Source organism: Drosophila rhopaloa, unplaced genomic scaffold (assembly GCF_018152115.1).
Source record: "Drosophila rhopaloa isolate 14029-0021.01 unplaced genomic scaffold, ASM1815211v1 contig_2, whole genome shotgun sequence".
In the NCBI taxonomy this organism is placed as follows: Eukaryota; Metazoa; Arthropoda; class Insecta; order Diptera; family Drosophilidae; genus Drosophila; species Drosophila rhopaloa.
The window spans coordinates 10518270-10541020 of NW_025335083.1; the positions used below are offsets into that span (position 1 = coordinate 10518270).

Sequence of the window (22751 nt, forward strand, 5' to 3'; positions counted from 1 at the left end):
ACTTCACCTAATATCTGCTACTTCGATACCTCGCCTATCGCTTGACCGGACCATCTCCAGTTTTTTGTTGTTTTACGTGCGCGTTGACATTTTTGCAGCGCCTTTTAATTTATTATTATTATTTAAACTAACTAATAATGGAGTTGGATACTTGTTAGCCATTAGATCGATTTCGATTTTCAACGAATCCCATGACAAAAGCGCTGGCAGGACAATATACATGTATTTTCGCAAGTCAATGCGAACGCCGTGCCCCGTCGGTTTGCAAAAAAATAAAATAGCCAATTAGGCATTAGCCACGGTTAAGTTAAGTTAAAGCGACTAAAACGATGCACATGCGACTGCATTTGGTGCGCTTTATGTACATAAATCTACTGCTGAGGTGAGAAAAACAGAAGACTGCATAAATCGGGGTTTTCTAAGGGGATTTTCCGATATTGCAGCTGCTGTTTCTGGTTGTACGACAATGTGGCAGCTGCAGATGCACAAACACCAAGTAACAAAGGAGGTGGATCAGCAGAGGGAGCGGGAACTGGAAATGCAGATGCAGCTGGTAAAACCCACTTAAATCCGGAAGAACAGGCGGCGCCACAAAAACCGGACCCTCCGCCCCCGCCACTCGACGAAGGGCTAGTAGGAGCCTTACCCACTTCAAATGAAGAAGGGGTGCCCACTATTAGCTCCCCGGACTCCCGGCCAAAATCTGGGGACACGTCAGTGCCCGTGGAGGTGGAACAGCCCGCGTTATCAACCGCACATCTTGCAAATAGCCATAGTGAATATGTTAGTGAATTCGATTTAGCCGCTGATGATGTCTCCTCATCCACCGCCCAAGTGCCAAATAATCAATTAAATTATAATAATCGTAATAGTGCCGGGAATGTGCATAGTTTTAGTGAATTGCAGCAATTAGAACAACCAAAAGAGCTGGGGCAGGAGCCACAATCGCCGGAGCTTCAGCAACAACAAACGCAGACGGAAGAAAGGTGAGTGGTTTATTGATCTACAGTTGCGGCCAATATATTAGTGGTAATATGTTAAATTTACAGCTGTAAATAATAGAAACGGTTTCAGAATAGTTTTTCGATGATTCAATATAATTTTTTTATGAGTCAATTACTTTAGTTTTTATCTTTCATAACATACACTATTATGGGAGTCTGTATAAGTGAATCAATTTCCAAAACTATAATATTGTTTGTAATAAGAAACCAAAAAGTATAGGGCTTTTATTTGTAAGACATTTCTATTTTATTAACGAAAAATCGTTCTATTCAATTTTATATTTAGACATATATTAACATTTGCAAAACAGTAAACAGTTTAATGAATATTTAAAAAATTCCCCTTTATACTATTTTTACCTATGCCACTTGTAAGCCTATGCGCTTGACATTGGGTGCGTTTGGGTTTTTACTGATAAGTTTTTCTGACCCACTGACGTGCCTTCTATTTGTGTTTCTACGGGAGTATTTCCCGCTGGCGCAATTTTAGTTATCAATACGAAAGTATTTTTCAATTGACGTGAGTTATTTGCTTGAACTTGAACATGAATTATACATGAAAAGCTAATTATACCCGTTACTCGTAGTGTAAAAGGGTATATTGTATTCGTGCAAAAGTATGTAACAGCTAGAAGGAAGCGATTCCGACCCTATAAAGTATATATATTCTTTATCAGGATCACTAGCCGAGTCGATCTAGCCATGTCCGTCTGTCCGTCTGTCTGTCCGTCTGTCTGTCCGTCTGTCTGTCCGTCTGTCTGTCTGTCTGTCTGTCCGTATGAACGCTGAGATCTCGGAAACTATAAAAGCTAGAAGATTGGCATTTTGCATGTAGATTTTAGAAGTTCCTACGCAGCGCAAGTTTGTTTCAAAAAGGTGCCACGCCCCCTTTAACGCCCACAATCGCTTATATACGATTTTAAAAATTTAAATATTTCGGAAAAGTAAAAATGCAGTTTTATTGTGTTTATCAATACCTATCGAAATGTAGAAGAAATTTTTCAAATCGGACCATTCGTTAAAAAGTTATGCGTGATCAAAGTTTCTATCTCCATCTCCCTCGCACTCCCTTTACCTGAGTAACGGGTATCTGATAGTCGGGGCACCCGACTATAGCGTTCTCTCTTGTTTTAATTTACTTTGCCGAAGTGCAGAGAGGAATACAAGAAACTAAGAAAGAAAAATAAAGGGGTTAAAAATGCGAGGCAGATAAAAAAAGATGGCAAAATTTTTATTGCATGGGTGAAATGCAATCTTCCTTTATTTTGATATCTCCTTTGTGCCCAAAATATTGGATTATTATTAAAAAAGCAATATTATTTTTGTTTATTGATAATTAAAAAGGAAATTGAATTTTTTCAATCAACAAAATACTATTGCTTTTACCCGTAAATAATAATAAATTTGTTCAAACGACGTTTAATGTTTACTTCATGACGTTATAGAAAATAGATTTAATTCCCAAGATTTAGCCTTCATATACAAGTTGTGGTCTTATCAGCTGTACTAAAGCTATTCGTTTATTATATAGGGGCTCTGGATTCTCCGACTAACCCTTATCAGGTACTCCGGATTTTTGTTGTCACGTCTTGGGGCTGCGGGCACGATTTAAGTTCGTTCACATGCCGCAACCCATCAACATCTGGGCGAGATCAAAGACGACTTTCACTCATTTGGTCGCTGGCAAGGTCACCGCTGAATGTTTTGCTGGGGGCTTGCTTTTGTTTCCTATAAATAGCACTGTCCAATAATATGATTATCGATGGGCTATTTGATACTATTCGCCGGCTACGTGGCGAATATTGTCAGTTGTGATTTTTGAAATATTCTCAGGCATTTCCCGGAGTACTGTTTACTTACTTGCACGCGACATCGCTACGTCGTTAATCTTTGTCACTGCAAATGCACTTAAAATTGCTGATAATTGTTTTGCTCGGCAGCCACAGGGTATGGTGTATGTGTTTCTCGTACGCTATACATGCATGGTATAGTATAACATAGTATACCAACCGCATGCATTTGTTTACGATTCATTGATAGAATTTTACCCCCGCAAGTTTATATTGATTAAGTGCTGTAATTGCTACGTAACTGACGTTTATTTTTAGACGTTCGCTGGCGCCATTAGGTAATCGTATCTAGTTCTAGATTTAATTGCTTTAGTTTGGTTTTATGTGCATCCACATTGCTCCTATGAACTTGTCTTTGAAAGGTGTTAACAGTTTAATTATATTTGCTGAAGTAATTATCTTTATAGAATGACTTAAATATTTCGCTAATGTCAATTTCTAGAAAATAAGCGCCAAAAATATCAATTATTTTTCATCTATGAATATTTTGTGGTAAATAATTTTTAGTTTTAAACTGAAAACACGTGTGGAATTTTGCATTTTAAAACCCATTTTTTGCTTTGCATAAAGATGAGAAAAGCAGTTCGGCTATCTCAAAGTCAAGTCGGTTCAGATTTTAAATTAAATCCAAAACACGAATTTATGCCAAAACACACAAAGTATTTGTAAACGATTGTTTTTTTCTACTAATACATTTTCTAAAGTTATTCAGCTCTCCAACTTCCTAGAAATAATTTTCCGTTTTAATTTGGCATATCTTCTGACTTCATTAAGTTTTAATGAATTGTTAATAAACTAAAAAGGCTTTGGTTCTTAATTTTTTTTTAAACTCTAGAATAGAGGAACCTACTAAAATTAGTTTTTATACTCACGATACTTAAAACATAATAAATTAATCAAAATTAACTACTGCTTAAATAAATGTCGATTTATATAACCGCCGACAATTTCTAGAAATTCCTTTCGCCAATTTAAGTGCTTATATAGCCCTGGGGTTATTAGGTTTTAGCAGTTAAGCCGACATGTGGTAAAATATTTTAAATAATAACTCATTGCGGGCATTTCGTAACCGGGGGCCAAACTATATGCGAATTTTATATGAAACTGTCTCTGTCCAGACGTGATCGCCCAGTGCCCGAACCCAACGCCATTTCCATACCGATTCCAATCCAGCGCAGTTGCAGTTGCAGCTCCAGCTTCAGCTTCGGCTATCACCCACGCGTTGTCTTGTCACAATGCCTTTTGCCGGTAATTTGCTTTACAGTTTTTCAATTTATTTTCCCCACCGCCTCCTTGGCGTGAGTTTACTTTCTAAATGCCTCCTCCGTCAGTCAGTCTGGGCCTATCTTTGGTGGCCGGCCATTTCATTCATCCCAAAAAGTATAAAAAAAATGAACTTCGGTTTACGATTTGCAGGCACTGTGGGTGCAACAAGTGCCAATGAAAATAATATAAAACAAAAGTATTCAATTTTCGGACTTAAGTACTCGGCACTGTTTTCCCATTTCTTTACTCTCTACCAATTGATTATAGTAGCTCTTAAAAAACACCATTGCTCGTAAAATTTTTTGTAGAAACAATGATTTCTTTGAAAGGAAAACGTTTATTATAAACACAAAAAGGGCAATGCTAAAGAAAATTAAAACTTGGTTAAACACCAATAAGAAAAAGCATAATTTTTATTTTTTATTTTGAATACATTTTGTATATTACAAATTTTTGAAAACAAACAATAAACACCTGGCTTACCCACCGTTACGAGGTATCAAATCAGCAACGTTTATTCGCAGATCCTTTAAAGGCATCGTTGAACATATTACCATATCGTTGGCGACTCGATTTTAGTGCGCTGCTTTATCGAGGGTGGTAAAAGTGTTAAATGGGATCGAATCAAAGCTGGCTTCGATTTGATGTCATGTTTGTGTCTGGCTGGTCCCATAAATGGCTTTATCAGTACGAAATTTACTTTCATTTTTTGCATTTTCCTCGAACAATTTTCGCCAGCGCCTCCTGACAGACATAAATAAATTTTTCCAGCCGCGTCGGTAGCACGCAGCCGACAGAATCAAAATCCATTTCGGCCTTCCAGACATTTCACACATTTGCTGTTAGAGACTGTATATATGTAGTTTGTGTGTAGTATCCGAGTATCTGTCAGGTGATCGGCGAGCGAATCTTTCGCTGGTCGGGGAATTACTTTCACTTTCGATGCAAAGGACTCCTCAAGGAGACTTTACAATTTGGGCTTTCAAATGCATCATGAGCTTGTTTAGCGTAATCAAACTTGGCAAAAAGCTATTATCATGTGTATATGTAAAATAAACCGCAGTTGCACAAGAAAAAATGTTTAAGAGTATTTATTTTATTGTTTTCATTTTATTATTACTTTTTTAATTTAAACGTCTTTATGACGTTTATAAAACATTGGAATTTTTTTTCAATAATGTTTTGATTAATGTTCAAGATTTATTTGAAAATTTGAATACTTTAAATTTCATTATCCGTTTGTGTAAATTAATAACAGGGAAGACAAGAGTGGTAGTTCGTTGGTCTTATAAAAAAAAGTTTACTCATGATGGCTATCTATTAAAAATGCTTTACAATAAAGCAGGCTCTATACAATCTATTTATCAAATAAAAAATTTAGTTATCAAACACCAAATATTATAGAAATTAAGAGAATTTTTATATTTATAAACCAGAAAAAAAAGGAATTACATATATAATTCCAAATCGATACATATTTTTAATTTTAAAGCCCTGATTCCAAAACGATCTTTCTTTTCTTCGCGTGTCCCATGGACTTGCCCATTAAATTCACAGATCGTTAACGGCGATCAGCCAATTGGCACTTATGCAAATGTCTCGGACTTACAACTCCACAGGATTATTTTATATACGTAGATATAAACTAACCCCGATCTGCTGTCAATGATCGCTCAACGAGCGGCATGAACGATCCTCTCCCACGACGGAATGAAATGATCGATCTTATCGCCTCGCCTCAATGTCCGAATACTTAATTGATTGTGAGCGTGCGCCCATTGACTTTCGTCAATCAATTTCGATCGCTGATCGTTGATCGCCAGGTGATCGCCGATTACTGATCTCGTCCAACTGCATCGATTAAGCCGCTGTCGTACGCCTTCACCTGTCTTTTCTCGTAGACATTCCTCTCGCATTTTTCGCTCATTTTTTTGTTGTCCATTTTTCATTCATTTATTTAGGCGCCTCTCTAATGAAAATCGGAAAACAAAAAACACTCGCAATCAAAGAGAGAGAGGGTCTTGTGAAAAGCCGGTTTCTGCCGGCATTTTTCTCTCATGTCTTTTTGCTCCCCTTGTTTTGGTCTCTTGCATTTGTTATTTGTTACTGATTATCTGGCGAAAAAACCGGGGAGGTGGAGAGACCACCAGACATAGACGTAGACGTGTAGACGTTTTGGCATCGTGCGGAGTGAAAAATGTTTGAGACGCGTAGGTGTCCTACTGCGGGCGGGGGGAAGTGGGTGGTGGAAACCGCTGGTGGGAGGGCAGGCGGAAGGGGAGGGGCAAGGCAGCTGCTGCCGCGACTTTGAGTTATTATACACTTTTTGTTGTTAAACAAATTAATTCGAAATTCTTCAGTGGAAACTGTTTGTGTGGCTGCACTTTTGATGGAGGTTTATTGAGTTGTGGGGGATGTTTTTTTTTTTAAAGAAATATGCCTATGAGTGGGATGATACAAAGTTTGAATTCTTCAAATATTTATTGTTTTATTACCTATCAACTATTACTTATAACAAGTAAAATTGTAATAATTAGGAGCTATATTTGCCGAATTTTCGTTAAATCTAATTGCAGTTCTTCAAAAACCTAAATTTGTATTTTATACCTTATATTTTTTTTTCGTATGCATACTTTTTCAGGAAGCAGATTTCTTAAGTCATTTTACGATTATTTATTTATTTAGTCAACTGTCTAAACTGTCCGAAGATACGTACATCTACATTACAATAAACATGCTATGCAAAATGCATAAAAACAAGCACTATCTTAACTACCGATCGAGGATCTTGGCAGCGATCTTAACACAAAGTTCAATTGCTTTGCAGTGACCTAAACTCTGAACTGGAATCCACCCTCTAAGGCACCCAGAAAAAACCCATAAAATCCCCAGGTGCGATTCAAACTTTCTTTCGCAGCTTAGAGCCCCTCTCCTGATCATCCCCTCCAGCCCATAGTCACCCACTCACCTGACTGAAGGCACTGCCAATACTTCAACCACTTAACAACTCGTGTGTGTACCTAACTTTTTCAGTGACTGCACAGGGCGAATATCAAACAAACTCATAATAGTTTGATGCATAACTTTTCTATAGAATTTATGTTTAAAAATATTTTTTTTATTTTTGGTATTTCATATAAAAGCTTATTTTTGAAGTTACAACAAAATAGTTAACTACTCAAATCAATTAAATACTATTTTATAGTTTTAAAATATTCTTTTTAAGTTATTGTTTTTAAGGCCAATGGCAAATGAATCAGATTTGATACCTTTGTAGTTAAAAACTGTGATTTTGTAAAAATCAAACTAAAATGTATAGTTTTGAAAATATGAAAACGTTATTTATAACATAAATAGTTTGATAAAAATGAGTTTTAATACGGCAGAGCAATGAATTCTCTTATAAATTAAATAAAAACTAATAAATTTCATATTTCTCTCGGTGCAGAGTTTCTGTTATTGTTGCTGTCGCAGTTAGTGTTGCATTTGCTGCTGTTATATTGCTGATGTTGCTGCTGCTATTGCCATGGCTCATTGTGTAAGCGCTTTGGGTTCGAAAACACTTTCGCATTACAAGTGTTTATCTTTCAATGGCGGAGTTGCTGCGGCAAGTGCAACAGCAATAGCAATAGCAACAGCAATTGCAATTGCAACTGCTGCTGCAACATCGGCAACTGATGCTGCTGCAGTTGGCATCGTTCAATTCAATTGACACTTTTGGCCCGCATAACCTTTTTGCTGTTGCACAAAAGGAGTCAAAACAAATTGCTAAACATATACGCATCAAAGACAATTGTCGGCACTGTGGCTATGTCTTTCACCCAGGCAAATTTGATTTTATAGACCTTATTTGTTTAGCCAGCAGTGCAATCTGTCTGTGCCCACGTTGCAAATTTACGATTAACAATTTCACTTTCCGTTGCACTTGCAATTATGCTCGGCTAAATATTTGCTCATATTTATTGGCCTGATGTCTCTGTCCAGCCATCGATCGCTATCGCCGACCATAAACTATAAAGCCCAGACTCACGGGCATGGTAAAAATTTTATATTCATATATATATATATATATATATATATAGCGTTATACTTGCACGAGGATATATCCCAGTTTTTTTGGGCTTGGCCCACGCTGCATGCTAATGGTCCTGGCTGGCCAACAGATTTAGACATAAACCTGTCACAAGGCGGGGCCAACCCCAGACCAGCGGGCTTCCTGTGCAAGGGGACTGAAGTCGAAGTCTGCATCGAGATCGGGGATCCATTGTGGGGGCTAAAGCCGTTTCCGACACCTTTTGCCACCCAAATGCAGCTGGGCCCCCGGGCAATCCATGCGGCCCACAAAAATGCTTGGGAAAACTGACTTAGCAAAGAAATCCTATAGAGCCTTAAGCTGCTTGAAAAAAAAAAACATATAAAAATTTAAATGACTATCCCGATCGGAATTTTTATTGTACCAAATAAGATATTATTATTTTATACATTTTTATACTGCCAATCTCAATTTAGCCAATTAAAGTGACACGAAAGTAATTCGAAAGGGGATTTATTTTGTGTGCACTTTATAAAAATGTAATTGTTATCTTATAGTTTTACTATTTCTTTCAATGTATTAATTAGTACAACAAGAAAGAAAGTAAAACGTATATTTAGTTATGCATACCTAGCTAATAAAAGTACATATGTTACCTATTAAATTTATATTGGTATTCACTTTTCATTTACACAAATTATACAGACGTGTACATGTTTTTAGCCAGTATATTTTTTAAAAATATCTCATTATTTAATATTTTGATAGGTAAATAGTTTTAAATCGTGTTTATAACTGGGTAATCCGTACCTCATTTTCCCAATCTTTTAGTAAAACTATTTGAATATATAAGCCAGCGAATACTTCCTCGAGAAGGGGCTGGTGAAAAATGATCCACTGGCACCACTGAGCGCATTTGAAGCATTGCCACTTTTAGGGGCTTTCCTTTCTGGCCATCAATTTGGATTTTTTTTGGAGACAGTAGAGAGAGGCGTTAGTTTTCCTTAGGATGGAAGAGGGGAAGCTGTGCGACAAGTTTGCCGGCAAAATGCAGTCGAAGCAGTCAGATGCAAGTGCAGGCCGATCCAAGCTGATTGTGAGATGTCGATGTGGATGTGGATGTGGATGTCGATGTGGATGTGGTTGTCGATGTCTCGGGTGCTGAGGTAATGCTCTCTTTCGGACTCTCTTTTTCTTCGGCTCTGGGAGCTTGTTTTGTCCGATATCGCGGCTCTCCGAGATATGGCGGCAAATATATCTGCACACTTGGACCACAATTACCTAGAGCCGACTCTGTAATACGTTCAGTTCTCATTTCGATTTCCAGTGGTGCGATCGTGCGCTTCGCTACCTTGCCGGTGGTGCCACCTCATTCTCATCCTCCCATCTTTGGGTGTTTGAGATCGCGAATCGGAATCGGATCCATTATCTAGTATCCTTAATATCCTTGCTAACGATCGTGCTCGCGTGTGCGTGTGTGTGTGTGTGTAGATGTGCCTGCAGTGCACTTTTACTCAAGACACTTGATTTAATTTGGAATTGTCAAGTAATTGCCGACACAGAGAGAAAACATAACAATATCTAGTTTAAATTTAAGCACGAAAAAGTTGCAAATTTATTTTACTTTCGAAATAATAATAAAATGTAGTATGCTTTCAAAAAAGTCCTTTAAATGACTTTAATATGATTTTTAATGAGAAGATTCCTCTTTTAATATTGTAATATTTTTCCTCTGTGTGGCATAAAAATGTAAAAAATTCTTTGAAAGGACCTCCATCTAACGAAATAAATACTATCAAAAACCACAGCTGACATCCCTTCTACCAATTCCCATTTCGAGTTTAAAGTTCCTCAAAACAAGTCTGACAATATGATTTCGCATATCGATCGAGTAAATATGAGTAATAGCTCTTAATTGCAATTATTTCCGCCAACACCTTCTGTTTGCCAAGTGGCAATATTGATTGTAGCTTTGGCTCAGTTAATGTTTAATCTGCCAACCGGATGGCCATTAAGCTAAACTGCCACCAAATGCTTATAATTTAGTTTGTTCATCAAATCACTATTTGTAGCCACTCAAAGTTGTGTAAATTTTGATGGAGAGCAAACAGAATTCGTAAGATTTGTGAGGAACAAATACTAGATGGTTGATCTATAATAATTGTTAGTGGGTAACACCCACATTAGAAAATATTTAGCTGTGATATTGTGCTATATTTTATGTGCGTGAGACATTTCAATGCTCTCCGAGAATAACGACAAAAGACATTATAAATATTTTACCCAATACTTCTTGGCTGCAGTCCAGACATATAAAGATCTATATAGTGAAAATTGCAATCATAATTATGCATGCAAACATTTTTGCTTTGATAGTTTTGTTTTGGTAGAACTTCAAGTCATCGTGTTTCTGGGCTAACCTTCAGATTTGTGCTCGAAATCTAAATTACTAACTGTCATAATTGGACTCTTATTAGTATGAGAGAATTAGCAACTGGCTAAAAAAAAGAATCTTTTTTGTCAAAGTTTAGAGTTAAAATCATCAGAAATAAGATCATTTTCATATTACCAAAAACTATATGACTAATAGTGACAAAAATATATTTTAACAAATTTTGTGTCTAATGTGTCCCGTTCTTTTGGAATTTTTGTCAAGAAATATCAAACTGTATTTAGCGAGAGTTCCTATACAAGTGCAGCCCCTATAAAATATTTTCACTTTTTACACTATGAAAAAACTGTAGCAATTTTCACATCGTTGCTGGAACATGTTACATTTATTAATTTATTCAAAATTCAGCCGAAAAGAAAAGCCAGAAATTCCTGACAAACGTGTAGACAAGTTGGTTAAAAAAATCAAGAAAAACGCAACTGCCGGAACGGCCAGGTTAACCCAAAATGCCTTACATGGCTTGACTTACTGCCATGGCAGACAGTTTGAATACTTTACTTTGCCTTGTTGTTCAGACAAGTCATAAATATATATATGTATATATGCACAGCCAGCTGGGGAGTTTTCCTTCTTCAGAGCTGGGAGCTTGGAGGATTGTGGGCGTTGTTGACATGACTCGCGGCGCAGGCCAATAATTATTATAGAATACTTGGTCTATAGGTCTATGAGGTGAATTTACATATGTTGGCCTGGCACAAATGGGAAGTTTCTCGCCCTCTTTGAAACATGCAAATTGGACACATTTCACACGTTTGTCTAGCTCCTAGTTGATACACTTTTCCTTTAAGCTGGTGAAAGAGGAACTAACAGTTGCTAATTTCGGTTAATTAGCTTGCGCCTTTTAACAAATGAAAGAGCTAAGTAAACCGCTTGGGCTATAGACACTCTCTTGTTTATTATGCAATAAAAATGCATACAAATGTGCACTAATTGTTGCATGTCGCCCCTCGAAAGGGTTATTTTCTCACTTTTTTTTTGAACCACTTTGTTTCGTGACGCTTTGAGAGATTCGAGGTGGGCCAAGTCCACTCAAGAGTTTAATTTTTTTGTCCCTGCTGTCATCTCAAGTTTCCGGTTCGGAGTACTGAAGATCAGATGAAGACGATGCCAAGTCGTCTGGTGTCTGTGTCTCGGTTAAAAGATTTGGTTATGCTTTAAAAAAAAAACGTAAGAAATATAGTTCAACTTTTTGATGACGAAGACCACTTTATTTAAACCGAGAGTTGTCTATATTTCTCTAGTTTGTACTAATTATTGTTAAAGATAATAATAGTTTGTCAATATACTTGAGTTATTATATATTTGTATATTTTAAAACATAATAAACATAATACATAATAGCCCCTCAACAATTTTATTTGACTATGTCAGAGACTTTTAATTTTAATTGTAATTACATTTGTATTTTTTCTTACACCGTTTGTTGATTTTTTATTATGTCAAAATCGCATTTTTGTTGTATTTATTTTTTTGGTTTACTCGAGTTCGTGCTTTTTTGTATTTTTGGGCATAATACTTGTTGTTGCTCACATTGTAGTGAATGATTCGCTGGCTATCATTTTATTTCTGTTTTACTTAATAAAGTAATTAATGAAGTAACTAATAAACGATTATACGGTAAATTTAATAGAAAATGTAAAAAGTAATTAATATTAAATTCTGAAATTCAGCTGTAATTTCTAAAAAAAAACACCAACAAGAGACACCATTTGAACTAAATAAAAACAGACTAGGCAAATACGTTTTATTTGGGTTTATATTTTCTTTGTACTTAAATCCACATTTAACTCTTGCGACGGAAATAGGAAAACCCAAAGAAAAGAGCAAAAGTAATCTGATTGCGACTTAATCTCGTGCATAAAGAAGCAGGAAATCCACATGTGCAAGCGTTTTTATAGGCAACAAAAGAGCTGCAGCCATGACATAATATATGCCTACAATAAATGTACTATATGAACACGAGAACAAAGTTTATTCAGCCCCCCAATTTATTATGCGAATTGTTGAAAGCGGTCAGTGACCAAGAAATGCCTTAAAACATTGAAATGACGAATATATTTTGGCTATCGCTACCGAAAATAATTACACTTATCGCGTTCTCAACTTGACATAATTTGATCAATTTATTTATAAACTGTCAACGCCCCCGCAAGATTTTTAAAATCACCTATTTGACACAATTTTTGTTTTCATATACATTTCCTTGAATGGCATATATGATGCATTGTACTTTTCAGCCTGGTTAATTAGTTTGATGGCTTTTACATTTGCCCTGTCAGATCTCTTCTGACACGAGCATCTTAAAATCATTTTTACACAAAAATGTCGACATAATTGCAAAAATATTTTTATATATTAAATATATATATTTTCAAAGCTGTAGCCATAATGACAAAGTTGAGAAATTATTTTTCTATTTATAATCTTGTTGTCTTAAAATTTGTTTTGATTCTCAGATTTGAAAGCTCTCAGTACTGTGAATTCCCCAAAATGATTAAAATAATTGTCACTAAGTTCAACTAATAAATATGCGATTGCTATCACGTTTGCCTTTTAAATGTGGATCATCGAGTTCTCTGAGTGATGTCTGGTTTTTTTTGCCTCCCCTTTTAAAGTTTCCCATACGCTGACGTTTTTCACAGCTGCAATGAGTTCGCTCTTAAAAAAAATTAAAAACAAAACGTTCTCATTGTGAGTTTGGAGTATTTGTTTCCATATTTACACACTTCGCACCTCCGTCATTCAAGTATTATGGCTTGCTCTAGATATTTACTTCTCGGCAATCAGCTGGATAAGATTTCAACGTGGCTTATATTTCGATTCTGACTTGGTTTGCGGATACAGGCGAGTGAGCTATTAAATCTATAGCAGGGTCACAGCTGTGGTTGTTTAATCAACGAATACGTAATTTAACAAATAAATTATCACCCGCAATTAGAGCCCAAAAAATTTAATGTAAATAAAATGATGCTACAATTCGTGATGAAGTTCATTTGTTGTGAGTTGAAAAAGCTTAAAACAAACCTGACCATGTTTCTAATATTCTTCTGGATTATATGGTTCTCGCAAATAATAGCCATATCAACAGTGTTCATGAGGTGGGATATTAAACGACCTTCAAAGTCTTAGAATATACATACCTAAAGACCTACATATGTACATTTATATCTAGATATTAATTTCACAATTTTTTCAGCTTTCCAGAGATCATTACGGAGCTGCCGACGGTCACAGTTACTGAGCTGCCTCTGGATCGAGTGAAGAATCGCCTGGATTCGGTTATCCTGGATGATTCCCAGGTTGCAGCGAGCAACCATAGTGATGAGAATCAAGAGCAACAGCAGCATCCTCATCAGGATGAAACTCTGCAATTGTTTGAGGCAGACAAAGAAATCCCTCAAAAGGGTAAGAATATGTTAAATCTATATTTAGGATTAGCGTTGAGAGTGATATTTTATTTGAATAATTTTCTAGTTTAGACAAATATTATTTGGATCACTTTCTTGAAGCTTCAAGCTTATCCTATTAATATATTCATACGAAGTCTAAATAATTAAAACTTCTATTTAAACCCTTTTAAATGCTTCTTAAATGCAAATATCTAATTAATTTAAAGAAAACATTATTTTACCCATTATTTATTTTTTTTTTTATTTGTTATAAAACTATTTTTATATTTCAGATGAGCAAATGCCGAAGATAAACGATCCCGGAGGAGGCATCGAATTGGATGGACTAGCCACACAGGAAGCTACGCCTGCCGTCGAAGGGAATGAGACCAGCGAGGAGCTGCAGGCTGCAGGAGGATCGCCAGGATCGCCTGCATCCAATGACACAGACGCCGCGGCGAATCTAACGAATGCCAACGAGGAGGTGCCCATGCCGGTGTTCTCAGAGTGGGCGCAAAAGCAAATGGAGGCGGAGGCCAGCCGGGAGCAGGCAATGGAACTGGAGCAGCAGGTGGTAAATAATTCCGCCCAACGAAGAAATAACACGGGATCATCGACCGGAAAGCCACCGACGCTGAAGCTGCGATCTAAGAACTATGCATCGCCGGATTGCGGAGCCAAGATCATCGCACACAATTCCGAGTCCAAACATACGGAAGCCGTGCTTACCCAATCCACAGATGAGTACATGCTGAGTATTTGCGAAAGTCGGATTTGGTTCGTCGTAGAGCTGTGCGAGGCCATTCAGGCACAGAAGGTGGATGTGGCCAACTATGAGCTCTTCAGTTCGTCCCCGAAAAACTTTACGGTGGCCGTTTCGAAGCGATTCCCCACCCGAGACTGGAGCAATGTGGGTCGCTTTGCGGCGGAGGACAAGCGAACAATTCAGACCTTCGAGCTACATCCTCATTTATTTGGAAAATTCGTGCGCGTGGAAATAACCTCGCATTATGCCAATGAGCATTTTTGTCCACTTTCGCTATTCCGAGTGTTCGGCACCTCCGAATACGAGGCTTTCGAAACGGAAATCCGACCTAGCGATGACATGGATGATTTCTACGATGACTATGGAGCGCAAGAGCAAAAAGCAGCTGTGGGAGGTGGTGGCAACATCTTTCAGAGCGCCTCCGATGCAGTTATGCAAATGGTTAAGAAGGCAGCCGAGGTGCTGGTGAAGCCCACAAAGGCTCTGAAATGGTCAGCGGAATCTCTGCTTTGCCAAACGCCTGCATTTGGTTCCTACAGCTGCAGCAATTGCAATAGCACTTTGGTGGAGAGGATTAACAGCCTTGTGTCCTGTCAATTCCAGCAGCTTCAAGTGCTGCTCAGCATCAGTCGTTTGAGGACAGATCTCCTACAGAGTCGCGTGTGCCAGGAAGATTTCGGGATAAGTTTGATGGGCTCAGATTTTTCGAGTAAATTGGGCAAGGAGCAGAGCTATTTCCTCAGCATGCTGCCAGCGGAACACATTGGAGCCATGTGTAAAGTGATCCAAGCGGAGCAGAATGTAACCGATCAACAGCAAACGAAGACGCCAGCCATAAAGCACCATGTCAGCTCAGCAGAAAAACTACAAGACAATGCCACAGCTGCCGGAGTTCGTCAGGACTGTGAGGGCAGCGAAGGAAGTGCAACAAGAAAAACCCCCGAGAAGGAACCCCCTACACCCAGTCTGGAGGTTGTGGTGCCCGAATCCAGCCAAGAAGTGCCTTCAATGGAAGATAAGTCGTCGAACTCCGGCGAAACAGTTTCCACTACAAACTCTACGCCAGCCGATGTCAATATATTCAATGTGCCTGCGGAATCCGAGGAAGTGGTGGTCAAAATGCAGCTCCCGCCGGAACCAACTCTAACAACCACTTTGGAAGCCAGCGATTTGGAGTCCTCCACCAACGCTCCGAGTCCCAATGTGCCGCAATCCTCTAGTGAAGCTTCGGCAAATGGAGACCTAGCAATTGAGGAGGCAAATCCCAATAATTGGGAGAGTATTGACAATCTTCTGACCACCACGGTGGCTTCAATTACCGCTGGCGGTGGAGCAGCTGCCGCTGCAGCAGCTGTGGTAAATGGCAACGGCAATCTTGGAGTGGCAGGCGCCACCGGGGCAGGAGGAGCAGTCACGGGATCCGGTGTAAATCTGCAGCAGAAGCTGACAAATGGCGGGCAGTCGGAGAGTGTGTTCATCAGGCTTTCCAATCGCATAAAGGTGAGTGCTCCAAGCATACTCTTTCAAGTGGGTTTCCGCCCATTCATGTGCGTCATCAGTTGGTGTGGCGAATAATACAGAAATTAACAAAGAACCAAACTAGAAACTAGCTTGGCAACCACCCACGTATTATGAAGGGGGGACAGTAAATTATACACTTGCAAGGAGTCATGTAATTATGTTTGGAACCTGGTGTTAACAGAATTATGCATCAAAGAAACTTACTATACTTCTTTTAAGAGCAAGTGGCCTTTGATTAAAGATCTTTCAATACCCTTTAATGCCAAAAACGTTTAGTAACTTAGTAACTTAGTATTAATATTCTTAGATAGTGAACGATTGAAGACCTTTAATTCTCATATTCAAATCAAAAAACATAAAATATTTCTATTTTTAAATGCACCCTTTTTATATTTAATTATAAAAATTACTTTTGCAATTTTCGTACTCTAAATAAGACCTGATTGATTCAATATTATCCAATAGTTCCTGTCTTATGCACTCGTTGCCAGGCTTATTTTTGAAAGTGTCTCTAGGATTTCCTTAAGCTTTCAGAAACACAACCAACTTTCTAATCCAACAAAGTGTATCCTCCATTCGCCTCTCGGCTTTCCAATATCTTTTGACTTGTTTATAGTCAACTTGCGTGCTGGCTGCTCATTACAAGCGGCAGCCACTTCCCGTTTTTGGACTCCGCCGAAGGACTGTGCGGTGCTTCATCCTTGTAACAGTTCTGCCAGCCGATTCGCTACCTTGCCGACCGACGTCATCAATATACATATGCGAAACCATTCGAAACCATACTAAAACTACACAAATAAAAATTGCATACGGGTTACTGAGCAATCTGTGTAATAGCAGAAATAATATTAAAAAAAAAGTTTTTGTTTTAGCTTCAGCAATTGAATTTGTTAAACAAAAGCAAAGGCTTAATGTTGGTTTTTATTCATTTGAAAAAAATCGATTGCCTTTTTATCGTGTAATCGTGTAACATCTAAGTGATATTTTGAGAAGGCTTTAATTGTTGTAAAATTCTTCTAGCTAATATTGTTTCGACTTGAATTTATATTGAGCCTGCATTCTAACTTAATTTTTCTTGTGTACCACCCACAACATTCGCTAACCGCTGGCGTTGAACGACGCTTTCTGTCTTTTGCAGGCGCTCGAACGGAACATGTCGCTATCGGGACAATATCTGGAGGAGCTCTCGCGGCGCTACAAGAAGCAGGTGGAGGAGCTGCAGCAGACGCTGACACAACAGACCCTAACGGTGCGCCAGCTAGAGGACCAGAGCCGGCGCTACGTTGAGCAGGAGCAGCTGTATCAGCAGCAGAGTGCCGAGCTGGCCGGCGAGGTGAGGGCGCTCTCCTACCAGGTGCAGGCCTGCATCCTGGTCATCATTATCGTGGGCACCTGCATCTTCCTCATGCTCGTTTTGGGCACCGTCTACTATCGCAAGTTGCGCCGCCAGCAGCAGCAGCTGTTAAAGAAGGATCAGCCGGGCAATCCACCGGTGGCTATCAGACCCAAGCTTGATCGCCGTAAGTCCTACGAACAGATGCCCAATCAAACCACGCCCAAGCAACGGCGTCCCAGCGAGGAAGCCATGCTTATTCTGAAAGAGTGCGGCGACAGCAACTTGCAGGAGCAGGATCCGTCGAACAGGCAGCGCAAGATTTCCGTTTGCTACGGCAGTAACAATAATATAGCCGCCAATATGCTTAATTCAGTCACAAATGGCAGTGGAAATGTTCGGGGTTCTCTGCACAGACGCAAGGGAGCCAAGCACTCCTGGCATAACAGTCTGGACACTACGGAAACGTACTGCGGCGAACAAACGGACAAGTTCTTCGATGTGGGTAAGTACTTGATAAAGTAGCCACCGATTAAAACAAAACATAAACAAGTAATTCCCATTTCAGATACCCTTAAAAGTATAAAGCAAAGCTCCAGCAAGGCGGGCAAAAAGAAATCCCAGCAGAAACAGCAACAACTGGCTCTCAAACGTCAGGAATCTGCGCCCGCCAGCTTCACGCAGGATGAACTTGCCGAAGAACCGGCCACGCAGAGCGACTTCGATGAGAGCCTGATGCTGGACGACGATGATCTGGCCAACTTTATACCCACCACCGATTTGGCCTACAATGAATTCATGCCCGAAGGACCCTCGGGCTATCAAATACTGGACACAGTGGATGGGAAAACCGGAAAGGAACAGAGGACTAAGAAATCGCGTCGGCTGTCCTCGCCGGCTTTCTTCAAGTCACCATTTAGCAAGAGCAAAAACAAGGGCTACAGCTTCAATGGCATCAAGAACAGCCACTCGGTGCATGAGCCCACATCCTGGGAGTGGTACCGCCTGAAGCGAGGCGAAAAGCACCAGCAGCAACAGCAGGCTAAGCTGGCCAGCAAAAGCTTGCCCAGCGCCAGTTTAGATAGCTCGTCGCTGTCGGAGGTCAATTTTCCCCTCAACTCGAACACCGCCACGCAAAATTCCTTCCGGATACTGGGCGAGGCCATTCTGTCCTCCGGGGAGGGACGCATCACCCCGAATGGGAATGGCAATGCAACACCGGGTGCTCTGGCCAGTAGCAGTAGCGGAAGTGGCAGTGGTGGCAGCACCACCTCATCCACCACCAAGAAGAAACAACGCGCCTTTAACAACCTATTTCGCAAGGCCTTTGATTTTTAGTTACAACCCAGTGTTTCGATCTAATTAACGTTTTTACACCAGCGCATATTGTAATTATTCTTATCGATTCGGATAGACACCGTTGCGTTCGGCCAGCCATTCGATAAATTGTTTGTACAAAACGAATTGTTATTTTTTGAGGATTATAAGAGGCCCGAGAAGTGAAGAAAAAGTGAGAGTTCCTTTTGTGTTGCAGTGAAATGCAAATGACTGTTAAGCGAAAAACAACAAATTTAAGTATAGTACTTATATATTTTGTAGTGTGCTTGCTTGCTAGTTTAAACCAGCCTAGGTTAATTGTGTACGTATATTCCAAGCCTCGTCGTTCTTGCTATATTCGCCCAAATCCCACGATTATGTACTTTAAGTGATGAAAGAAACATTTGCAAATTATTGCCACATTTAGTTTGTTATTCTTAGCAATTTCTATATACAATTAGTTAATAGATTAGTCTTTATTTATAACTAAATACAATTAACATTTATTTAAAAACGTAATCGTTCTTGCTAATGGGTCTTTATAAAGATTATATTTTCAACTCGCTTAGGAACTCTGCTACCTCGAGGGCATCGTCGCTGGCCAGTTTTGTTTCTTTGACGGCACTATTCAAACCTCGGCCAGCGGTGCCCATGCTCTTTTTCCACTGTTCGACAGTTTTGTACTTTTCATCATTGGCACAGTAGATAATCTCATTGATGTCTTCGTCTAATTTGTAGCTGCACACAGCGGGGAAGACTTTGTGCAGATTGTCGAGGGCCTCGGCACGAAGACTTTCATCGCGACACACAAGATTGAGCATGAAAAGACCTTTAGGCCCTATGATCTCCTTGATGTGCTGCAGGATTTTGTTGGCTAGAAAACTTTGGGGCGGGCAACTCATGCCCAGGCTAAGATCCTTGCTGTCAACATCAAACAAAACGGCATCGAAGTGAATATCTGGGAAAGGAAACACATCACATTAATATATCCGTTAAAATCGAATTCATAAGTTCTCACCTTCATTGCAACAGCGCTCCACAAACTGTAGCCCATCATCAATAACCACATGAAACCGTTGATCCTGCTTGAGCTCGAAATACTGCTCAGCCACCTCCAACATAATAGGATCAATTTCCACAGCCGTAATTCTAGCATTACTGTAATGGTTTTCGGATAAGAAAAGTAACCTTGATATACTTGGTGTGAACCTACGGCAAAGCGGAATGAAGAAAGCTGCACAGTCCACCACCGCCCAAGCCAATGACCAGAACATCCTTTTCCACATCCTTCTTGGGATTCTGCAGTGTGGTGGCCAGCTGAACACCGACGGACATGTACAAATGATGTTGACATGCCAAGTAGCCAAAGTCGATCTTCTTGCGCTCCTTTTTTCCTTTGATTTTGACTATAAATAATTATAGGCATGAAACAAATTTAAAAAAATATATTTGTTCTATAATTACCTGTTTTGACTAGGGCTTCCGACTGTACGACAAACTGATTGCTGAGGAAAATAAGGCGTCGCAGGGTTTTGCCGTTGGCCTCCACTTCCTCGATGCGGAAATCTCCTGATATTTTTGAGAAGCCACAGATGAGAGTCTCCCTTTTACCCACATCAGATCCGAGAGATAGATATGGAATCTGTTCACTAAGTCCAGCCGGCGATAGGTTTTTTATGCTATCGGCCAACTCTACTTTAACTTCGTCCAGCGTACTATAAACCTGATCGCGATGAAGGGTAACCACAGCCAGTCGCTGGAAGTTTGCGGAATCCTGGAGCTTTTTCCGGCCAACAGGCGTGGCAAATAGCCACTCCACCTCCCTTCCCTGGGGAACAATGAACGCCGCATACTTGCCCAGTCCTCGGGCTGGTGGCTTATCCAGAATGTGGATCGTATAGCGAGGAGTTTGCTCCGAAGGTCGGTGCAAATCCATGATTACTTCGTTGTGTCCAGCTATGTTGGATCTGGCCAAACCGTTGCAAACTAAAGCGGCCTTTTGTACAGAGGAAACGGCGCTATTCAGTTCGGAGGTTGTGGCGAACCTCTGCATCTTATCGTTACCGAAACCGAATTCGAGAATCTGGAAATGAAAAATTTATAAATTAAGTCTTATGCTTATTTTTAATTAAAACTAATTTTACTAACTTTAGTTTGATTTTGTTAATATTTTTTTAAACTGTATTGAACATAACAATATCTATTGATAGAAAAATATAATTCGAATGTAAGAAAAACATGTATTTATAAAGTGCTTAATGGAAATGCAGTGTTCCAAAGTAAATAGCATAAAACAAAATGGAACCATTAAATAAACTAATTGAACGAAGGTATTCGGAAAACCATGAGACGTTTTTAAATACAATTCCAATTCTTAGAATATACTTACAGGCATTGGAAGACTCTTGAACTTGGTGGCAACAATAACAAAAACGGGCAGAGTCAAGGCATCGTCGGCATTCTTCTCCTTGTTGGCCTGTTCCACTCCCAGGCAGTGGACAATTCGCAGCATACAATTATGCTTGGGCAGGAACTCCAACAGGAAGGTAAGGATGTGCTCTTGCAGAAGAGAGATACCTACATAGCGACCACCATTGCTAAAATATAAAAATGGGAGATAATAAAAATGTTTCTCTTAAAAAAGGGGTAAATGATTATACCGCATTGTCCTTAGTATCTCCTTGAAGTAGTTTTCCACCACCAGACGAGTTTGGGGAGCATCATCTGCAAACAGTGCGTCCAGTGTTCCTTTGTCCAAAGCCACTGAGAAACTTTCATCTGGGAAAGTCATGGCTGTGGCATCCATTTGCAGGAATTTCATATCGGGTCGGGATTTGGCATTCAGATCCAACATTTTCTTTACTGCGACGGGTGAGATATCAATGTTTGTAATTTCCCTGTTAAGAAGAAACAATTTATTTGAATATAACCGTTTGCGTAAAGGATTAAAATCGGAATTTTAAAAGTATTAATATTAAAAGATTAAAAAATACAAATGATACGATAAATTGATATAGACAAATATAACAAATTTTCAAGTGAGGGAATACACCAATTAAATATTATTTTTATTTTAATATTTATCATGGAAATATAGTTTAATGGCTTGAGAATATTTACCGAAATCCCGTGTCGTACATATCCATACTCAGTTTGGAGTTGCCGCATCCCAGCATCAGGATCTTGTCCACCGGCTTAATATATTTGTGGATCTGATCGCATAACTCCAGATATTCGCCATACCTTTAGAATTAACATAATTATTAGTTGAGCAAAAAACACATGTTGCTGGAGTGTTCCCCAAAAAAGGCTTTAAACTTTAACTGCCCATAAACATACCACTCAAAGGCCTTTTCGCCCCGCTTCTTGAAGAACTCGTTCCAATAATCCGTCTGAGCGAATTCCTCCCGTGTTTTGGGTAGTAAATTCATTGCTTTTAATAACAATAAAAAGGATGCAAAAATAAACAATAAAGCGGCAAAGTGTGATTTAGAGGTGGGGAAACATCGATGTCATCGATGATTTTAAAACATCGGTATAATCGATACATGGCTTTTTTTTCAGCAAAATTTCAAGCGCTCTGCCGTGGTTTTTTTTAAATCTTAGAGTAGAGAGACAAATAAGTTTAACTTAAATTATATTCGAATATAAAACCAAATGCTTTGGAATATACAACGTTATTTATTATAAAGAGTAATTTCATTTTCAAAATGAAATATAATTGCAATGTTTAGACTGAAAACATTTGTTTTTTTTTTAATTAAAGGACTTAAAAAACTTTATCCGCTTTAGAGCACTGCATCCATCTCTTAGTGTGACC

The 22751-nt window shown here is 39.0% G+C and overlaps 2 protein-coding genes across 4 annotated transcripts; one reads left to right on the forward strand and one right to left on the reverse strand.

Moving 5' to 3' along the window:
• The first annotated feature begins 65 nt into the window (after nt 1-65).
• LOC108042307 lies at nt 66-19450 on the forward strand. 3 transcript variants are annotated; one of them, XM_017120521.1, is made up of 6 exons: nt 66-382; nt 444-986; nt 13802-14010; nt 14288-16260; nt 17420-18119; nt 18183-19450. In XM_017120521.1, the coding sequence occupies exons 1-6, from the start codon at nt 330-332 to the stop codon at nt 18950-18952; spliced, it is 4248 nt and encodes a 1415-aa protein (XP_016976010.1). In that variant the 5' UTR covers nt 66-329; the 3' UTR covers nt 18953-19450. The 3 variants fall into 3 exon arrangements, with proteins under 3 accessions (XP_016976010.1, XP_016976011.1, XP_016976012.1); XM_017120522.2 differs by lacking the exons at nt 66-382; nt 444-986 and adding exons at nt 9476-9699; nt 13544-13703; XM_017120523.2 differs by lacking the exons at nt 66-382; nt 444-986 and adding an exon at nt 13490-13703.
• LOC108042311 (eEF1A lysine and N-terminal methyltransferase homolog) lies at nt 19389-22431 on the reverse strand. Its single transcript, XM_017120526.1, has 8 exons — nt 22271-22431; nt 22052-22174; nt 21592-21828; nt 21321-21528; nt 20396-21014; nt 20145-20337; nt 19950-20089; nt 19389-19889 (listed from the first exon to the last, which is right to left on the reverse strand). The coding sequence occupies exons 1-8, from the start codon at nt 22360-22362 to the stop codon at nt 19480-19482; spliced, it is 2022 nt and encodes a 673-aa protein (XP_016976015.1). The 5' UTR covers nt 22363-22431; the 3' UTR covers nt 19389-19479.
• Between the last annotated feature and the right edge of the window lie 320 nt (nt 22432-22751).

Bases quoted from the DNA above. Each gene is read 5' to 3' on its own strand.
- LOC108042311 (XM_017120526.1), bottom strand. From the start codon at position 22,362: ATGAATTTACTACCCAAAACACGGGAGGAATTCGCTCAGACGGATTAT. The intron at 22,175-22,270 runs GTATGTTTATGG...TTAATTCTAAAG, and splicing joins GGCGAAAAGGCCTTTGAGTG to GTATGGCGAATATCTGGAGT. The intron at 20,090-20,144 runs GTAGGTTCACAC...AAACCATTACAG, and splicing joins TTTCTTCATTCCGCTTTGCC to TAATGCTAGAATTACGGCTG.
- LOC108042307 (XM_017120521.1), top strand. From the start codon at position 330: ATGCACATGCGACTGCATTTGGTGCGCTTTATGTACATAAATCTACTG. The intron at 987-13,801 runs GTGAGTGGTTTA...CAATTTTTTCAG, and splicing joins CAAACGCAGACGGAAGAAAG to CTTTCCAGAGATCATTACGG. The intron at 16,261-17,419 runs GTGAGTGCTCCA...TGTCTTTTGCAG, and splicing joins GGCTTTCCAATCGCATAAAG to GCGCTCGAACGGAACATGTC.